The sequence below is a fragment of the Schistocerca gregaria genome, chromosome 1 (genome assembly GCF_023897955.1).
Source record: "Schistocerca gregaria isolate iqSchGreg1 chromosome 1, iqSchGreg1.2, whole genome shotgun sequence".
Taxonomy (NCBI): Eukaryota; Metazoa; Arthropoda; class Insecta; order Orthoptera; family Acrididae; genus Schistocerca; species Schistocerca gregaria.
This window is the reverse complement of record NC_064920.1, coordinates 806,290,192-806,306,056: the sequence shown is the minus strand read 5'-3', so window position 1 is coordinate 806,306,056 and position 15,865 is coordinate 806,290,192. Positions and strand designations below refer to the sequence as shown.

General features: G+C 39.6%; 1 protein-coding gene across 2 annotated transcripts in view; it reads right to left on the bottom strand.

The window, feature by feature from the left end:
• Positions 1-15,865, bottom strand: part of LOC126270443 (transcription factor HIVEP3) — a 388,605-nt gene that overhangs the window by 57,212 nt on the left and 315,528 nt on the right. For both annotated transcript variants that reach the window (XM_049974070.1, XM_049974071.1), the window contains exon 4: positions 7,477-7,689. In XM_049974070.1, the coding sequence (XP_049830027.1) occupies positions 7,477-7,689 (213 nt within the window). The remainder of the gene's footprint in view (positions 1-7,476; positions 7,690-15,865) is intronic.

Genomic DNA, 15,865 nt, shown 5'->3' with positions numbered 1-15,865 from the left:
AAACCTTGGGTTTGAAGTATATCTGAAACCCTGTGCAAGTGCTTGTCACCCAAAATAGCTGTCTAATAGTGTAGTAACCACAAAAAGTGTGTCTCATTATTTACTAGTAATTGAAGATAGGCTTCACAGTTAGATCTGTCCTGGAAAAATATGGCCCTCAGCCAATTTCGTAGAAAGTTCTCTGATCTGGGAATGGGATATTGATCTGTGTTAGCTTGAGCATTAATGGCAGCCTTAAAATAACCATGAATTCTAAGTCATCTATTTGGCTTCTTAACTACCACCATGGGCATTGTCCACTGGATAGACAATAGTGGAGATATTATTCACATACTTTGCAGTCTCTCTAGTTCTGCTTGCACTTGATCACACATGGTGGAAGGCATTGAGTGTACCCAACTAAACTTATGTACTGCTAACTGCTTTAAGGATACATGATGTTGGAACTACATTGCACAACCTAATGTAAGTTCAAATGCTTACTTATACTGGTACATAATGTATCAAGTTTTTTGAATGAAATCACAACTGAACACGATACAACTGGTGCAAAAGTGTCCAAGCCAAAAATATTAGTTGTCATGCAAAAGTAAACTATCAGCAGGATTAGTTGCCGAGCTCCATTTTTATACCTATCCTGGACTATGATTTGAGCTGTCAGTAGGACTGATTGTCCACTGTATGTCACCACTTTGTGCTAAAAGTACCACAGCTGTGAGGAGCAGATGTGCTGTATGCATGCGCATTAATCAGACACTCAGCCATTCCTTTGTCCAACTGGAAGTCTGTTATTGCTCCATTAATTTCCAGCTGCACCACAAGCTTCCGAAGCCTGCCTGCTGGCACTGGAAAGAATGTGTGGAGCACACTGGGACCTGTTGTTATAACTCACAGGCCAAGGCAGACTTTTGCTAAAACCCATGGTTTGTGGCATGCCAAACAAGCGACATCACTGAACAGGCAGCAATTTCATTGATGCCTCAGGTTTCAATCTGGACTGATTTGATTGCACTAACTTCTCTGGGAGTCTTTGAAAGACATTTGAGGAAGCTTTTTATGAGCTTCCACTCACATTTGGTCACTACGATGGTAAACCAAATACTTCTGTTCCTGAGTGTTTTTACCAACAACGAGGATGATGGATCACTAATTACTGCTCTACTGAACCTCACTCCATCAGTTTACCAGACAATCAAGTGCTGAGTAAACTGGGTAGTGGTGGTGGTGGTAGTGATGGCAATGGTGGTGGTGGTGATTGGTTGCCATCAGTTGATCATAGAACATGACAGTCATGACAAGTTCAACTACTACTGAAGTCAACACTAGAAGTATAATTAAACATAGCCGCACTGATGCTGTTACTTCATGAGCTTTGGAAATTTTTAGCACATCACTCAGTTTTTGATCAGATGACTAAAGCCTTGACATTATTAACTTTATTATCAGAACCCACACATATAACAACACGACAGATTAATTATTGTGCTAGGGCTTGCAAGTCAGTGGCCCAAGCTGCACTTGTTTGCTTGTGTTGGTTGAGACACTGATTAAATTTGAGCACGGTTGTGGGTTCGGTGACCGTAATAGCGAGTCAGCAAACCATAAACCTAAGAAAAGCTCTAACTGCTGAAGATTCAGAGTGGGCATAGCTTTTGCAATACTTTATACAGTTCATTACTACACTAAAGTAAGAGTGTATTCTGATGTTCAAGATCAGTTATTTCATGAAGAAAAAAATGACCTAAACAGACCTCGTGACATTTGTTTGCATCATCAAAGTAAGTTTATGGCTGAGAGGGGAGGTGGTAACGCCGCAGATGCATGCAGCTATTGGTTTTGCAGTAGTCTTAAAAGCAATTCCTGTTGTAGCTATTTTCCTACTGCTTGTATTTCTATTACTGTGGTGGTTTTTGCAGTTGCAGTTGCTACTCTAACTGATCACTCATAATGGCAGTGACACAGAAACCGGTGGAATAAACATGCTGTTCCTCAGGTCGATGGCAGTGGAGTTACAGAGTGAATGGTTAACCAGGAGCAAAGTCTAGAGCATAGCAAAAGTCATCATAAGCATTCACATACATCCAGGGAGTGATCTAAATTGAAAAACGAGCATAGGCAAGGCCATTCACTCAACTATCACTGGCTTGTATCAAAGTCTTCAGAGAATGTACCTTCTTCATGGTTTTCTAAATTCTATGAATTGCACAAAAACGATGAATAATGAATCTCTTATTACTATAATGAAGATAACGAATAAGTGACTTTAAAGTAACTCACATTTTGTACAAATCAGTGGCTGTTATGTCTGTATATAGCCACAATACAATTTTTTTTCAATTCTTGATAGTAGTCATTAATTTACCTTATCAGACAGTATTGATTCAACGGTGGTGATTTACTGATAACCTGGTGGTAACTTTAATATTATGGAAAAACACACACACACACACACACACACACACACACACACACACACACACACACACACACACACAGAACATTTGGGCAAATTATATCATTATTCTCAATTCCAACATTTATCACACAGTGGCACTACATTATTAGTTTCTTATACAGATACACTAAAAAAAAAAAAAAAAAAAAAAAAAACACACACACACACAAACATTTACTGACATAGTACATTGGCTATACAACAGGGATCAGTAATCACATAGGAACCGGGTCTCGCAAAGGCTACCCAGAGCTTCAAAAAAGGAGTTGTAGTTTTTTAGTCACATGTTACAAATTAACGCTTATTGTCCAGACGTATCTCAAAGACAACCTGCTGCTGCAACAATCCTGCCCACTAAGTCCTCCAGTGATGTAACAGGTGTTTTCCATACACAAGGACCTTCAGATACCCCCCACAGGAAAAAATCAACTGAAGACACATGGTCGCCAGTGAACTGGTCCACCGCAACCAATCCAATAGCTGGGAGAATTTGCCTGCAGATGTTCCCTCACTTTGCTGAAACGTGTGGGAGGGTTCTCCATTGTACTGAAAGTGAATGTTATTATAAACAGGCATGGGAATATCATTAATCATGTCTGGCAGGATATGTGCAACTGTCAAGTCAGTTACGGAGAATGTATGGCCCAATTAAAAAGTTTTTGAGAATGCCAGCCCACGCATTAACGATAAATTTGCACTTTGAGGCACGTGTACATGTTACATATGGGTTCACATCCGCCCACATATGCAGGTTGTGAACATTCATCACACTCTGAAGAGAGATCATGTCCTCGTCAGTGAAGAGGACACTAGATTAGATTAGATTAGATTAATACTTGTTCCATAGATCATGAATACGACACTTCGTAATGATGTGGAACATGTCAGGTTAAAGAAAGGTGCCTGTACAAGATATTACATTCCACAAAATATTGCATGACACTAATGCTTAAGTTAGTTTTTTTTTCCCCCTCTGTTAATTTATATCTAAAAATTCAGCCAATGAGTAGAAGGAGTTGTCATCTAGAAATTCTTTTAATTTATTTTTAAATGTTGGTTGACTATCTGTCAGGCTTTTGATGCTGTTTGGTAGGTGACCAAAGACTTTTGTGGCAGAAAAATTTACCACCTTCTGTGCCAAAGTCAGATTTAACCCTGCATAGTGAAGATCATCCTTTCTCCTGGTGTTATAGCTATGCACACTGCTATTACTCTTGAACTGGACTGGATTATTAACAACAAATTTCATAAGTGAATATATATACTGTGAGGTTACTGTGAGGATACCTAGATCCTTAAATAGATGTCTGCAGGATGACCGTGGGTGGACTCCAGCAATTATTCTGATTACAGGTTTTTGAGCAATGAATTGCCCCAGAATATGATACCATACGAAAGCAGTGAATGAAAGTAGGCATAGTAAGCTAATTTACTGAGATTCTTATCACCAAAATTTGCAAATAACCCTAATAGCATATGTAGCCGAACTCAGACGTTGCAGCAGACCATCAATGTATTGCTTCCAGTTTAACCTCTCATCAATGGACACACCTAAAAATTTTGAAAATTCTACCTTAGCTACAGACTTCTGTTCAAATTCTATATTTATTACTGGAGGTGTGCCATTTACTGTACGGAACTGTATATACTGTGTTTTATCAAAATTTAAGGAGAGTCCGTTTGCTGAGAACCACTTAATAATTTTGTGAAAAACATCATTTACGATTACATCACTTAGTTCTTGGTTTTTGGATGTTATTACTATACTTGTATCAAAAGCAAAAAGAACTAACTTTACATCTTCATCAATATGGAATGGTAAGTCATTAATGTATATCAAGAACAGTAAAGGACCTAAGACCGAACCCTGTGGGACTACGTACTTGATAGCCCCCCAGTTTGAGGAATCAGCTGTTGTATTAATATTACATGAACCACTTATTTCAACTTTCTGCATTCTTCCAGTTAAGTATGAATTAAACCATTTGTGCACTGCCCCCCTCAAACCATAATGATTTAGCTTATCTAAAGGAATTCCATGATTTACACAGTCAAAGGCCTTTGAGAGATCACAAAAAATACCAATGGGTGATGTCTGGTTATTCAGAGCATTTAATATTTGATAAGTGAAAGCGTATATAGCATTTTCTGTTGAAAAGCCTTTCTGAAAACCAAACTGACATTTTGTTAGTACTTTATTTTTACAAATATGGGAGGCTACTCTTGAATACATTACTTTCTCAAAAATTTTTGATAGAGCTGTCAGAAGAGAGATTGGGCGATAGTTGTTGACATCCGACGTATCCCCCTTTTTATGCAATGGTTTTACAATGGCATATTTCAGTCTATCGGGGAAAACACCCTACTCCAAAGAGCTATTACATACGTGGCTGAGAATCCTACTTATCTGTGGGGAACAAGCTTTAAGTATGTTGCTGGAAATGCCATCAATTCCGTAAGAGCTTTTACTTTTCAGTGAGTATATTATTTTACTGATTTCAGAGGGAGAGGTTCGTGGAAATACAGTTGTTTCAAACTGCACAGGTATGGCCTCTTCTATTAGAAGCCTTGCCTCTTCTAGTGAAGATCTAGATCATATTTTCTCCACAACATTTAAAAAATGATTATTGAAAATATTTCCAATTTCAGATTGATTGTTAGTACACTTGTCATTCAGTTTTATGGCACTAAAGTTTTCCTGTGCTCTTGGTTGCCCTGTTTCCCTTTCAATAATAATCCAAATTGCTTTAATTTTATTATCAGAGTTACTGATCTCAGACATGATACACATGCTTCTGGACTTTTTAATAACTTTTCTTAGTACCGCACAATAGTTTTTATAATATTGAACAATTTTGGGGTCAGTAATCCCTCTTGCTGTTAGATACAGTTCTCTTTTACAATTGCAAGATATTCTTATTCCTTTAGTTAGGCAAGGTTTTTTATATGTTTTCTTGGAATTATGTTTCACTATTTTCTTGGGAAAACAATTTTCAAATGTATCGTGAAATAAGTTATATTTCAAGTTTGCATTGGGTTCCATATACACTTCATCCCAGTCTAGCTCCTTTAGACTTTCCCTAAAGTTTGCAGTATTTATATTGTTAATTGAACGCACTGCTTTGAAATTCTGATTTGATATACTGCATGGAGCTATGTCATGTACTGTAACTAGCTGTGCACCATGATCTGAAAGACCATTCTCAACAGGATAAGCACGTATGTCCTTAAACTTATCTTGGTCTATAAAAAAAGTTATCTATCAATGTCCTGCTGTTGTTTGTTATCCGAGTAGGAAAATCAATGACGGATCTCAAATTGAAGGAACTGAGTAATACTACAAAGTCATTCTTCCTATTACACTCTTTCAAGGAATCAACATTGAAATCCCCACAAATGATAATTTGCTTCCCCCTGGCTGACAGATAGCACAACAAAGCATGCAAGTTTTCTAGAAATAGCTGGAAATTCCCTGAGGGGGACCTATACACTGTTACAATTATGAAAGTGCCATCATTTAGTTTTAGTTCATGGCACATGCTTCCATATGTTACTCTACACAAATTTTTTTTAGTTTCTAAATGTTTTGCGCTGTGGAAGCTTTTGACATATATGGCAACTCCTCCTCTCATCATATTATCTCTACTTACATGCGCAGCTAATTTGTACCCATTGATGCTAACCTTTTGCATATCAGTGACAATGTGATGCTCAGACAGGCATAGTACATCTATTACATTCTCAGTTCCTATATCTTCTAAACAAAGCAGAAGCTCATCAATTTTATTCTTCAATCCCCCAATATTTTGATGAAATATACCAACATTTTTCATTTTACTTTTGTGAGTATCTTGAACTTTTTTAACATCTTTAGTACTTGCCTGGCTGAGTTTCCCACTGGACACTGATCTTACACTAAAAAAGAGTTACCACCATGAGATGTAATTCCTCCCCCCTTTAAATTTCCTGCTATCAGCCCAGCCAGTTTACCCTTCCCCTTCTTGTGAAGCTTTGATCTGCAGGAGATTCGTGCAAAAACCATGGTGAAAATCCAATGCACTTGGTGCAGTCCACCAGTTGCAACATCCGGACACATTGAAAATGAAATGGATGCAGTACTTCGCATCATTGTGTAAAATGCACCAGACAGTGGGTTGCGTGTACCAGCGTCATACATCTTGTGTACATGTTGATGATGTGCACTGCACCCTTTCTTCCACTGCAACTGCCTGGGCTGTCTGTTGGCTAATAGCATTTGGCTTGTGCACATGGAATGGGGCAGTTTCACACAATCAGCACTGAAGGGTGGCTAATAACTTAAGATATGGCAATTATCTACTGGGATATTTCGAACAACGTAATTGTACGGCTTCTCATCAATTGTAGTTGACTGCACCATAAATCAAATGCACCTCACCCATTTTGTGGTACGTGTAGTTAGCCACGTTACTCCCAAGGCTTCCACTGCATGAATGGCGCTGTTCTCTGTGCACTCTGCCCATTTTGTATGGCAATGCTCTCTTATGACTGCAGCGCCCTCTCACGGCATTTGTGATCCCCAGTTCCTATGTGATTACTGACTCCTGTTGTGTGCCTGATCTGCCATGTCAGATTGTAGTTTTTGTTTTTTTTGTTTTGTCTCAATGACTAAGTGGTAACGTGCCAGCTACATGTCCAGGGGTCTCAAGTTCAATCCTAGTCAATCCTGGGATTTCGATCTGTCACTTATCACTTTTGTCATCTCTGGCAAAGTTTGCTGAGATTATATATATATATACTGACTTGTACTAAGGTTTGGAATACATGTTAAACTGCAGGTACCCGGAGCATGCCTAATACATCACTGTTGTATTCCAAGTAGCCTTCAAATTCATGACTGCTTTACTAATGTTCTATTCAAAGTTCCACAGCTGTCTGCTGGAAATCTATGCTGTAATAAAGAGATAATAATAGGCCACTCTAAGCACTCTGTGAGCAACCATTCCAATATCGAACCAGAAAGTGTGTAAATCAATGCTTACCTGCTGGTAGAGTACTGCCTTATGGAACTTTGGCTTGTATATGTGTCGAGCAGGCTGCTGGCTATGCTGCTGCTGCTGCTGCAGCGGCGACTGTGACAGGGATGTTGCTGAGGTGACAACAGTACTGCCACAGCTTGTGCTGCCCACCGATGACAATGACAGAGCCGGGCTGGGTGAAGCTCTTGCCTCCGATTCACCACCCTCAGCATGCACCTACACAGTGCCCACACACTGAATTCAGAAATTTGTTAGTACTCCCACGCTTTTTTCAAGAAACACTAAGGAGGATTTGTAGGTTCTGCAAAAATGTGTTGATGCTGACAATGAGCCGCAGTATCTCTTTCACGATATGATCATCTTATGTGGGCTACCGGGAACAAAGATCTTTCGATTTAACATACACAAAATATACCGAAAGATCAATGTAGTACCTTACAATTTTTGTTTATTATTTCATATGTTGCTTTTAGCAGCAAATAATAATGTGACAGCTAGCATTTAAACAAAGGTCATGTGGTGATCCAGTCTTTAAGATGTTAATAATGGAGCCAGTGAATTCAAATTGTGGAAAACTTGAAAATCTATCTGCTTTTACCACACCATTTACCACTGCCATAGCCATCTGTTATTAAAGTACTAATTTCACAAGGAAATTTTATGTCGTTTCTATACTGTCATTCATTCTTCAGGTTAGCTATACACGATGTACAACTCCGCTGAATACTGTACGATACATTTCTAATGACACATTCATGAACAGGTTGAAAAAACCTTACTTATACTTTACTGTGTGGTTTAAAATCATCACAGGGAACAGGGTGATCACCACCTGAGACCTTTACATGTACTAAAGTGTCAAAACATCTGATTTATGGTTAAAACAATTCAGAGCAAGACATCTGTTTTAGCTGAAATATACAGCACAGAGTATAGTTGTTAAGAGTACTAGGAAGTCATTGCAAATGATGCGACAATAGTCAGAGCTTCTGAGAATATTGTTTTAAAGTCATTTACAATAACTTGAGCAACTTTTAAAACCCACCAATATTTTTGAAGTAGTCCATTCTAGACTGAAGACATTTACATAGATTGCAAATAAACATTCAGAACTTTTTCCAGGTTCATTTCACATATTATATGGATTTAATATGCCAGAATATCATTTTCTACAGGGGTAGCCAAGAGCAGACAACCAAGGAAGTGCTCTCTCTCTCTCTCTCTCTCTCTCTCTCTCTCTCTCTCTGTGTGTGTGTGTGTGTGTGTGTGTGTGTGTGTGTGTGTGTGTGTGTGTGTGTGTGTGTGTATGTACACACAATTCATCTGTATCTGTAGCAACAATGATAAGCAACATTCTCCGATGTGAGTTGATCTACATTGCTCAACTAAGCTTGAAGACTTCTGTAGGGAACTGCTGCTTCCCACATGCTACAGATTCTGTAAACGTGTTACCCCTTATCAAGACTGAGCTTTTCTTTTCGTAACTGGAGATGAAGGTGAGCGAAATGGATGGCAGATGACACAAGGAAGAATGGGAGTAGATGGTGTGGAGAGTAGACACATGAAGGGCAAGAAAAAGGTGGAGGGGGAAGAGAGAATGAGTGATGGAGTAGATTGGCGACAGTGGGTAGGGGAGAGGGGTGCAATATCAAAGTTCATGGTTGGGGTTCTCAACCGTGTAGAATTTCCTTAATCAGTTGTGTATCTAGACAGGCGTATGATGTTTTACGGCATTTTCAATGTACAAAGATTAAATTGCTGAGGAAAGAGTGTACAAAGTTTAACAAGCAAAGTAAAGCCAATTAATTCCAAAATATATCAATGTTAAAATTATGACAACAGTGACGTGAGCTAAAAACTTTTGCAGTACCACTTGAAAACGGCTGAAATTGGAATTGTAAAATGAATAATTTCTACAGTCAATGGCGAATGTGACGTATTTCAAAAATTTATATGCATCTCCCCCCCCCCCCCCCCCCAAAAAAAAAAAAAAGAAATGTGTGTTTCCATATACCTGAAACCTGGATCTTCAGAGTTACTCCATGCAACGACGATGTGTATCTTACTGAGCTTAACAGTGCCATGCAATAAAGCAATATAGGAATAATGATCAGTATCTGAGAACGCAGTTAGTACTCACATTCACTACTAATGTACTGTCAATTGTTGGGAAGTCAAATTTACTCCACAGGAAACAAATATATCAAACGAAAACGGCACAATTGGTTTCATGTATCAGAATAATAGTCTAGTCCCGGAGATATAGGAACATCATTGAGGGTCAACAGTTTTAGCAGAAAATATTAAGCATTCAACCAAACTGTTCTGTTAGTGCATACTGATTAACGTTCATCACTGAAGAAGCATCTTTACTCGCCATTATGTGTGTCATGCAGCTGGGATATCTTCAAAGAGCAAGCTGTAATTATGTAATTATCTATCGATGTGTGAGTGAGTGTGAGAGAGAGAGAGAGAGAGAGAGAGAGAGAGAGAGAGAGAGAGAGAGAGAGAGAGAGAGAGAGAGAGAGAGAGACTGACTTTGACTATTTTCACACACATTAGCAAAGGATCTGGAAAATTGTACTGCCTGAGCATCTTTTCAGGCAAGATTTTAGCATGTGGGCGAAAGTAAATTAATGTATAATGATGGTGGCTAATCCATTATATAACCAAATTGTTAAAATTTACATTCAGAAATGGAACTGAATTACAAGCATTGATTGCACCACTACTTAATTCTATTAGCTCATTCATAAATTAATGATACCATCATACACATTATTTTTAAAAGTTGCATTCTGTTGTTGGTGCTTGGTTTCATTGTTGTTATTTTCTTTGTGTTTCAACAATGAACACCAAAGGACAGTACTTTTGAGAAGGAATAATATTGTGATATTGTGTATATTTGTTGCTATGTGTGATAAGTTTTGCTTTTAATACTGTTCTAATTTTTTGAGAAATGATCTGCCGGAAGATGAGAAAATAATTTCAAGGTAAGTGTCTAGATATATTAAGACATTTCATATTACAGTACTTCACCTCAAGTTCCTAGATCATAGAACTACAATTTTACATGGGACAAATATGATCTTATGTATTTAAATGTTTTAAAATGTTAACTGCTTACATTTTTATTTCTTTTGAATTACAACACAGTAATAAGTGAAAATCCCCAATGGATTTAGTATCTGAGTGACCAAACACTTTTGGAGTATGAAACCACACTTCAAAGTAATGTATTTTCAGATAGACTGTCTTCTGGAAGAAGGGAGGCTTTTCTCAAGATGAGGAAATTCAAGTGTTCTTCACAGGTGACACTGATGATGAATGTAACCTCCTCCTGGAAGAAGTCTAAAGTGGTGAGAAAAATGTTGTTATGGAGTCTGAAGAGAATCCTAATCCGGTACCCAGAAAAGAAGGAAAGCTGAGTATCTGGCGCAATCTATAATTTCGAAAGTAGGAATGCAGGAAGCGAATATACAACAGTGGACGAAGAGAATGTTTTCTAGAAAGTGTAACTCCAGACTCAAAGAGCTGCGATTCTTCGGTTTCCCCTAGTGTACTTCATGACAAAATAGTTCACGGATCAACGGCTGGATGTCATTGTCTAATTGGCCCAATATTTCGGCAAACACTCTGCCATCATCAGGAACGCCGAAAAATTTCACTTTTCCCCTAGTCTATCCTAGAATGAAATGGTGAGCTGCAAGAGGGCAATATCTTCACAGCCAAAACCCCCGGCTGGAGTGGCTGATGTTATTGCCTTCTTTTTCTGCACGAAGTGTGGCTGTCATCTTTAGGCATGCTGCACATAATGCAAATAACATCGCGTATTACGAGAACGTCATGCGTGCTCCCTTAGCTCTGCAGTCTCGCGCGATTTTACAGAATCTACTTGGTAAAAAAATCGATTTTGCTATTACTTATAGCTTTATATATCAGCTTCATGGTGAAGATCCCATCATTTCGGTAATGGCCATAGTTACAGTGATGTCTCGCATTTAATTGACACCGTACAAAAGTCTAAAGGTTTGCAATATAAAATAGGGGTTGCTATGATTTACGTTTGGTACATACCACATGGTAATTTGTTGCGTGTGAAGTTTAGCTAACACATTTAACTTTTCTTTAGACTTGGAAAGATGTCTACCTCCAATCTCGAGAAAATGGATTTTATGTAGCGCACTCAAACCTGATCGCACACACCAGAGATAAAACCAGGATGAAATATTCGTAACGTTCACATCTCACACGGTCTGAAATATGGATACAATATTTTGGCAACCGTTAGCATGCAAAAAGAAGAGTATTTTGCAATATAGTTATTATACGAAACTTCATTATCCACCAAGTTATTCAAGTAACTATAAACTTTTTCAATAAAACACATTAATTTTTAATGCCGTCGATAGCTGGTGAAATGAAAATTCCTGTGGGTTTTGCTGCAAATATGGCTTTTTTTTTTAAAATACTGAGAATGTGCTATTACATGAACTGCTGACCTGCCTTGTCCTCAGTTACTCACTAAAAACAAAAAATAGCTGTTTCAGTATCTTGGCGCAGTTGGTCAAAATTCACTACTGATGACGATTCTCTGAAGAAGAACATGTGTAAACAGCCAATAAATCTCTTCTTATTCCGCAATCTCAGTGGAAAATTTTAATTCGGGATGTTTTTAATAATGAAGAACTAGTAGTAAAACGAAAGCTTTTTTATTTGCTACACTCGGCGATCAAAGAAATATATAAAAATTCACACCTAGCATCACATTATTTTCATCGTATTTTCACCTCAAACATCTTTTGGTTCACCAAAGATATTAATAATTATTTTTTCCGTTGAAGAGTAGTTAACACGCTTCTGCAAGTTGTCAAAGGGACCACAGCTTCAGAGCTACAAAACATATCTTCTCAAGAAGAACTATTCCAGAGCCAAAAAGGAGAACAGGTCTGCTCGTAAAAATGTGGTTAATTTCATTTATGGGCCGCAGGAAACTGCTGATCAATACGAAAATAGACTATATCTGTCACATTTCAAAAGATATTTGAGATGAAGCAGATCACTGATGCGTAGAAAAAAAATTCTGAGTTACAGAATTCTATTGAAAATGCCACAAAAACAGCGACTTATTTTTGACTGAATTGTTAACCTTCTGAATAATACCAAAATTTCTCTCGTGAAATGTTACAACTTGCATCTTTTGCCAAAACGCAGCAGAGCTCACGAAGATTCGCCAACATTCTAGTGTTGCTGAAATTGGGACACAATCCTGAAATAGTGCAGTATTAAACTAGCAACTGAGAGCAACACAGATCAGTAATTCACGACAGTATCCCAAACCGTTTTTGAAGTATGGGGAACAATTTGAATATTTCATTCTCGCTTTACCACTGGCGCGCGTGCTCGGAATTGAGTGCACTACACGAAATCTATTTTCTCGAGATTAGAGATAAATAAAGATCTCCTCCTCTTGAGGAACCTCAGAAGAAAGCGGCCATTTCATTTAGTCCTTTCTGTAGCGAATCATCCAGAAAGATAGGACGTATAAACAGCAAGTGGAGACTGTCTTCCGTCCACCATGGCCTTGTCGGAATAATCCCAATATTTAACAGAAGTAATTTAGGTAATCACAGAAAATCTAAATCAGGATGGCCGGATGAAGATTCGAGCCTCCACCCTCCTGAAAATAGAACTGTTCCTCGGAGAAACAGCTTATCAAACAACCACATTCTGCGACTGTGGAGGATTCACTAGCATTCCTTGGATGTCACATCGACTTAACGGCCAAGACAATGTAAAATACAGTTAGAAAACCATTTAAGCCTGATTGGCAAGATGTCATCTAGGACCAAGACTCAGCTATTCTTATCTCAATGCGGTTCCTGAAACTTTTCGCTCAGGTAGGGGCATTGTATGTAAAGGCTGGTAGTGGCACCAAATTTAAGCGTCCAGACGCTAATAGGTGAGACAGCAACTGAAAGTGAAGATACAAAAGCTAAAGAAGAAATTCTTAACGCCGTTTTCTAATGTTACTTTATAAAGAAATGCATCAATTTAATACTCGTACCGTACCACTGCAAAGATGAGTAGAAGAGATTACTAATGACAATGACGTTGAGAAACAGCTGAAATCATTAAAACTAAACAACGCTCACGGGACTGGTGGAATCCGTATCAGATTCTATATCGAGTTCGTGACTGAGTTAACACTTCTTGGAACCTTAATACACCAAAGATCTCTGGAAATGAGAACTATGACCAGTGCTTTGAAGATAGCACAGGTCGCACCCATCTACAAAAAGAACAAATGACCTCCTCCATGCCAACCAGCACATATTCCCACAATATGAATCCTGTGAAACCCTACTCTCACTTTTCTAACATGACATACTGAAAGCCAAGGATCAAAGCAGAAAGACGCAGTTTCTCTCGGCTTTCAAAAGGCATTGACTCAGTAACACACACGCTAATCATCGAAAGTACGCTTATATGGGGTACCAAGTGAGATTTATGACTACACTGAGGATTTCTTGGTTGGTAGAACACAGTATGTTACCTTGGATGGAGATTCACTGACAGATCTAGAGTAACTCCAGAGTGTGCCGGCCGAAGTGGCCGTGCGATTCTAGGCGCTGCAGTCTGGAACCGCGAGACCGATACGGTCGCAAGTTAGAATCCTGCCTCGGGCATGGATGTGTGTGATGTCCTTAGGTTAGTTAGGTTTAAGTAGTTCTAAGTTCTAGGGGACTGATGACCTCAGATGTTAAGTCCCATAGTGACCTCAGATGTTAAGTCCCATAGTGCTCAGAACCATTTGAACTATTTTTTTGTAAAGTCACCAGGCAAAATAATATCAGCCAGCTCAGGGCTCACGCACAGATGAATCGTCAAGAAGGTGCAGCGATCGAGTCACCTGCTCAACCGCACGCGCACGGCCTCTACGTGAGCATAAGGCAGCACCAATCAGTGAGACATTTGTGTTTCAAGCGAACATTGTACGTGAACATGGCAAATGCAGAGATGTGACAGTGGCAAAAAAGGGGCAATCGTGTTTAGCCGCACCCATGGCCATACAATGCGTGACGATGCGGAGTGTTCGACATGTCTACAAGCAAAAGTGTAACACGCGTGGCCACGGAAAAGCAAGTCTGAATTACGGTCTGAAAGAGATCCTGACTGACAGGGACCTTGGACGAGTTTCACGGCTTCTGAATCAGAATCGCTACCAAACCCGACAATAATTGCTTCAGGCACTGAATGAAGATCCAAATGGTTCAAATGGTTTCCAGACGTAAGCGCCTAGAACCGATCAGCCACAGCGGTCGGCAATGAAGATCCATCCCAACCTGTTAGCGAGATAACATTGCGACGGGAACTGCATGAAATGAACATCGCAGTGTGTCACATCAAGAGAAGCTATTGCTCACACAGGCACAAAATCACCGTCCGGTATGGCCGTGCGATTCTAGGCGCTTCAGTCTGGAACCGCGTGACCGCTACGGTCGCCGGTTCGAATCCTGCCTCGGGCGTGGATGTGTGTGATGTCCTTTGGTTTGAGTAGTTCTAAGTTCTAGGGGACTGATGACCACAGATGTCAAGTCCCACAGTGCTCAGAGCCATTTGAACCATTTCTGAACAGGCACAAAAGACGAGAACAGCACAGTTCATCGGCGTGAAAGAATATGTGAGTGGTTTTCCGAACACTCTCCCACACTTTCAAAACTCAACTGGCCTGAAAAATTATCTGACTTGAGCCCCATAGAAAATCTGTAGAACGTGTTGGAACGGCGGGTAAAAATGTCGACATTAGCATCCCCGCAGCTTTGTGGATGTGTGCGACAAATCCTCAGCGAGTGGCTTAACGTGGATGCGATGTTCACGTACAACGTCGTGGACACACATCCTAACCAGATACAGGCAGTTGTCACGTCCAGGGTAATAATTTCATATGGGTGACTTATTTTTCGTCCGATGAGCTCATAGGCACCGACTTACAGGAACGAGATTAGTGTGGCAGTCTCGTCTTCCAAAGTGCGTGCGGCAAATGCGGAAACGTGAACTATGGAGACTTTAGTACTAAAAGCGTTCAACAGGACCAACTTCGTGTTATTCTTTTCTTGGCTGCAAAAGGACAAACACCGATAGACACCCGTCGAGAAGGAAGAATGTTATGGGGCGGCATGTCTGCTCAAAACTACCATTGTGGAATGGTGACTCGACGCGTCTCCGTGTTGGTCGTATTCGACTCAAGACGCCGATAGATCTTCGCCTTTAGCCTCAACTGGAAGACAAGTGCGAGATATTCGAGTACCCACCCTCTAGTCCTGATGCCATTATCACGCCTTCTGTCCCTTCAAAAAGGCCATGTAGGATCGACGATTCCTGTCGGTCG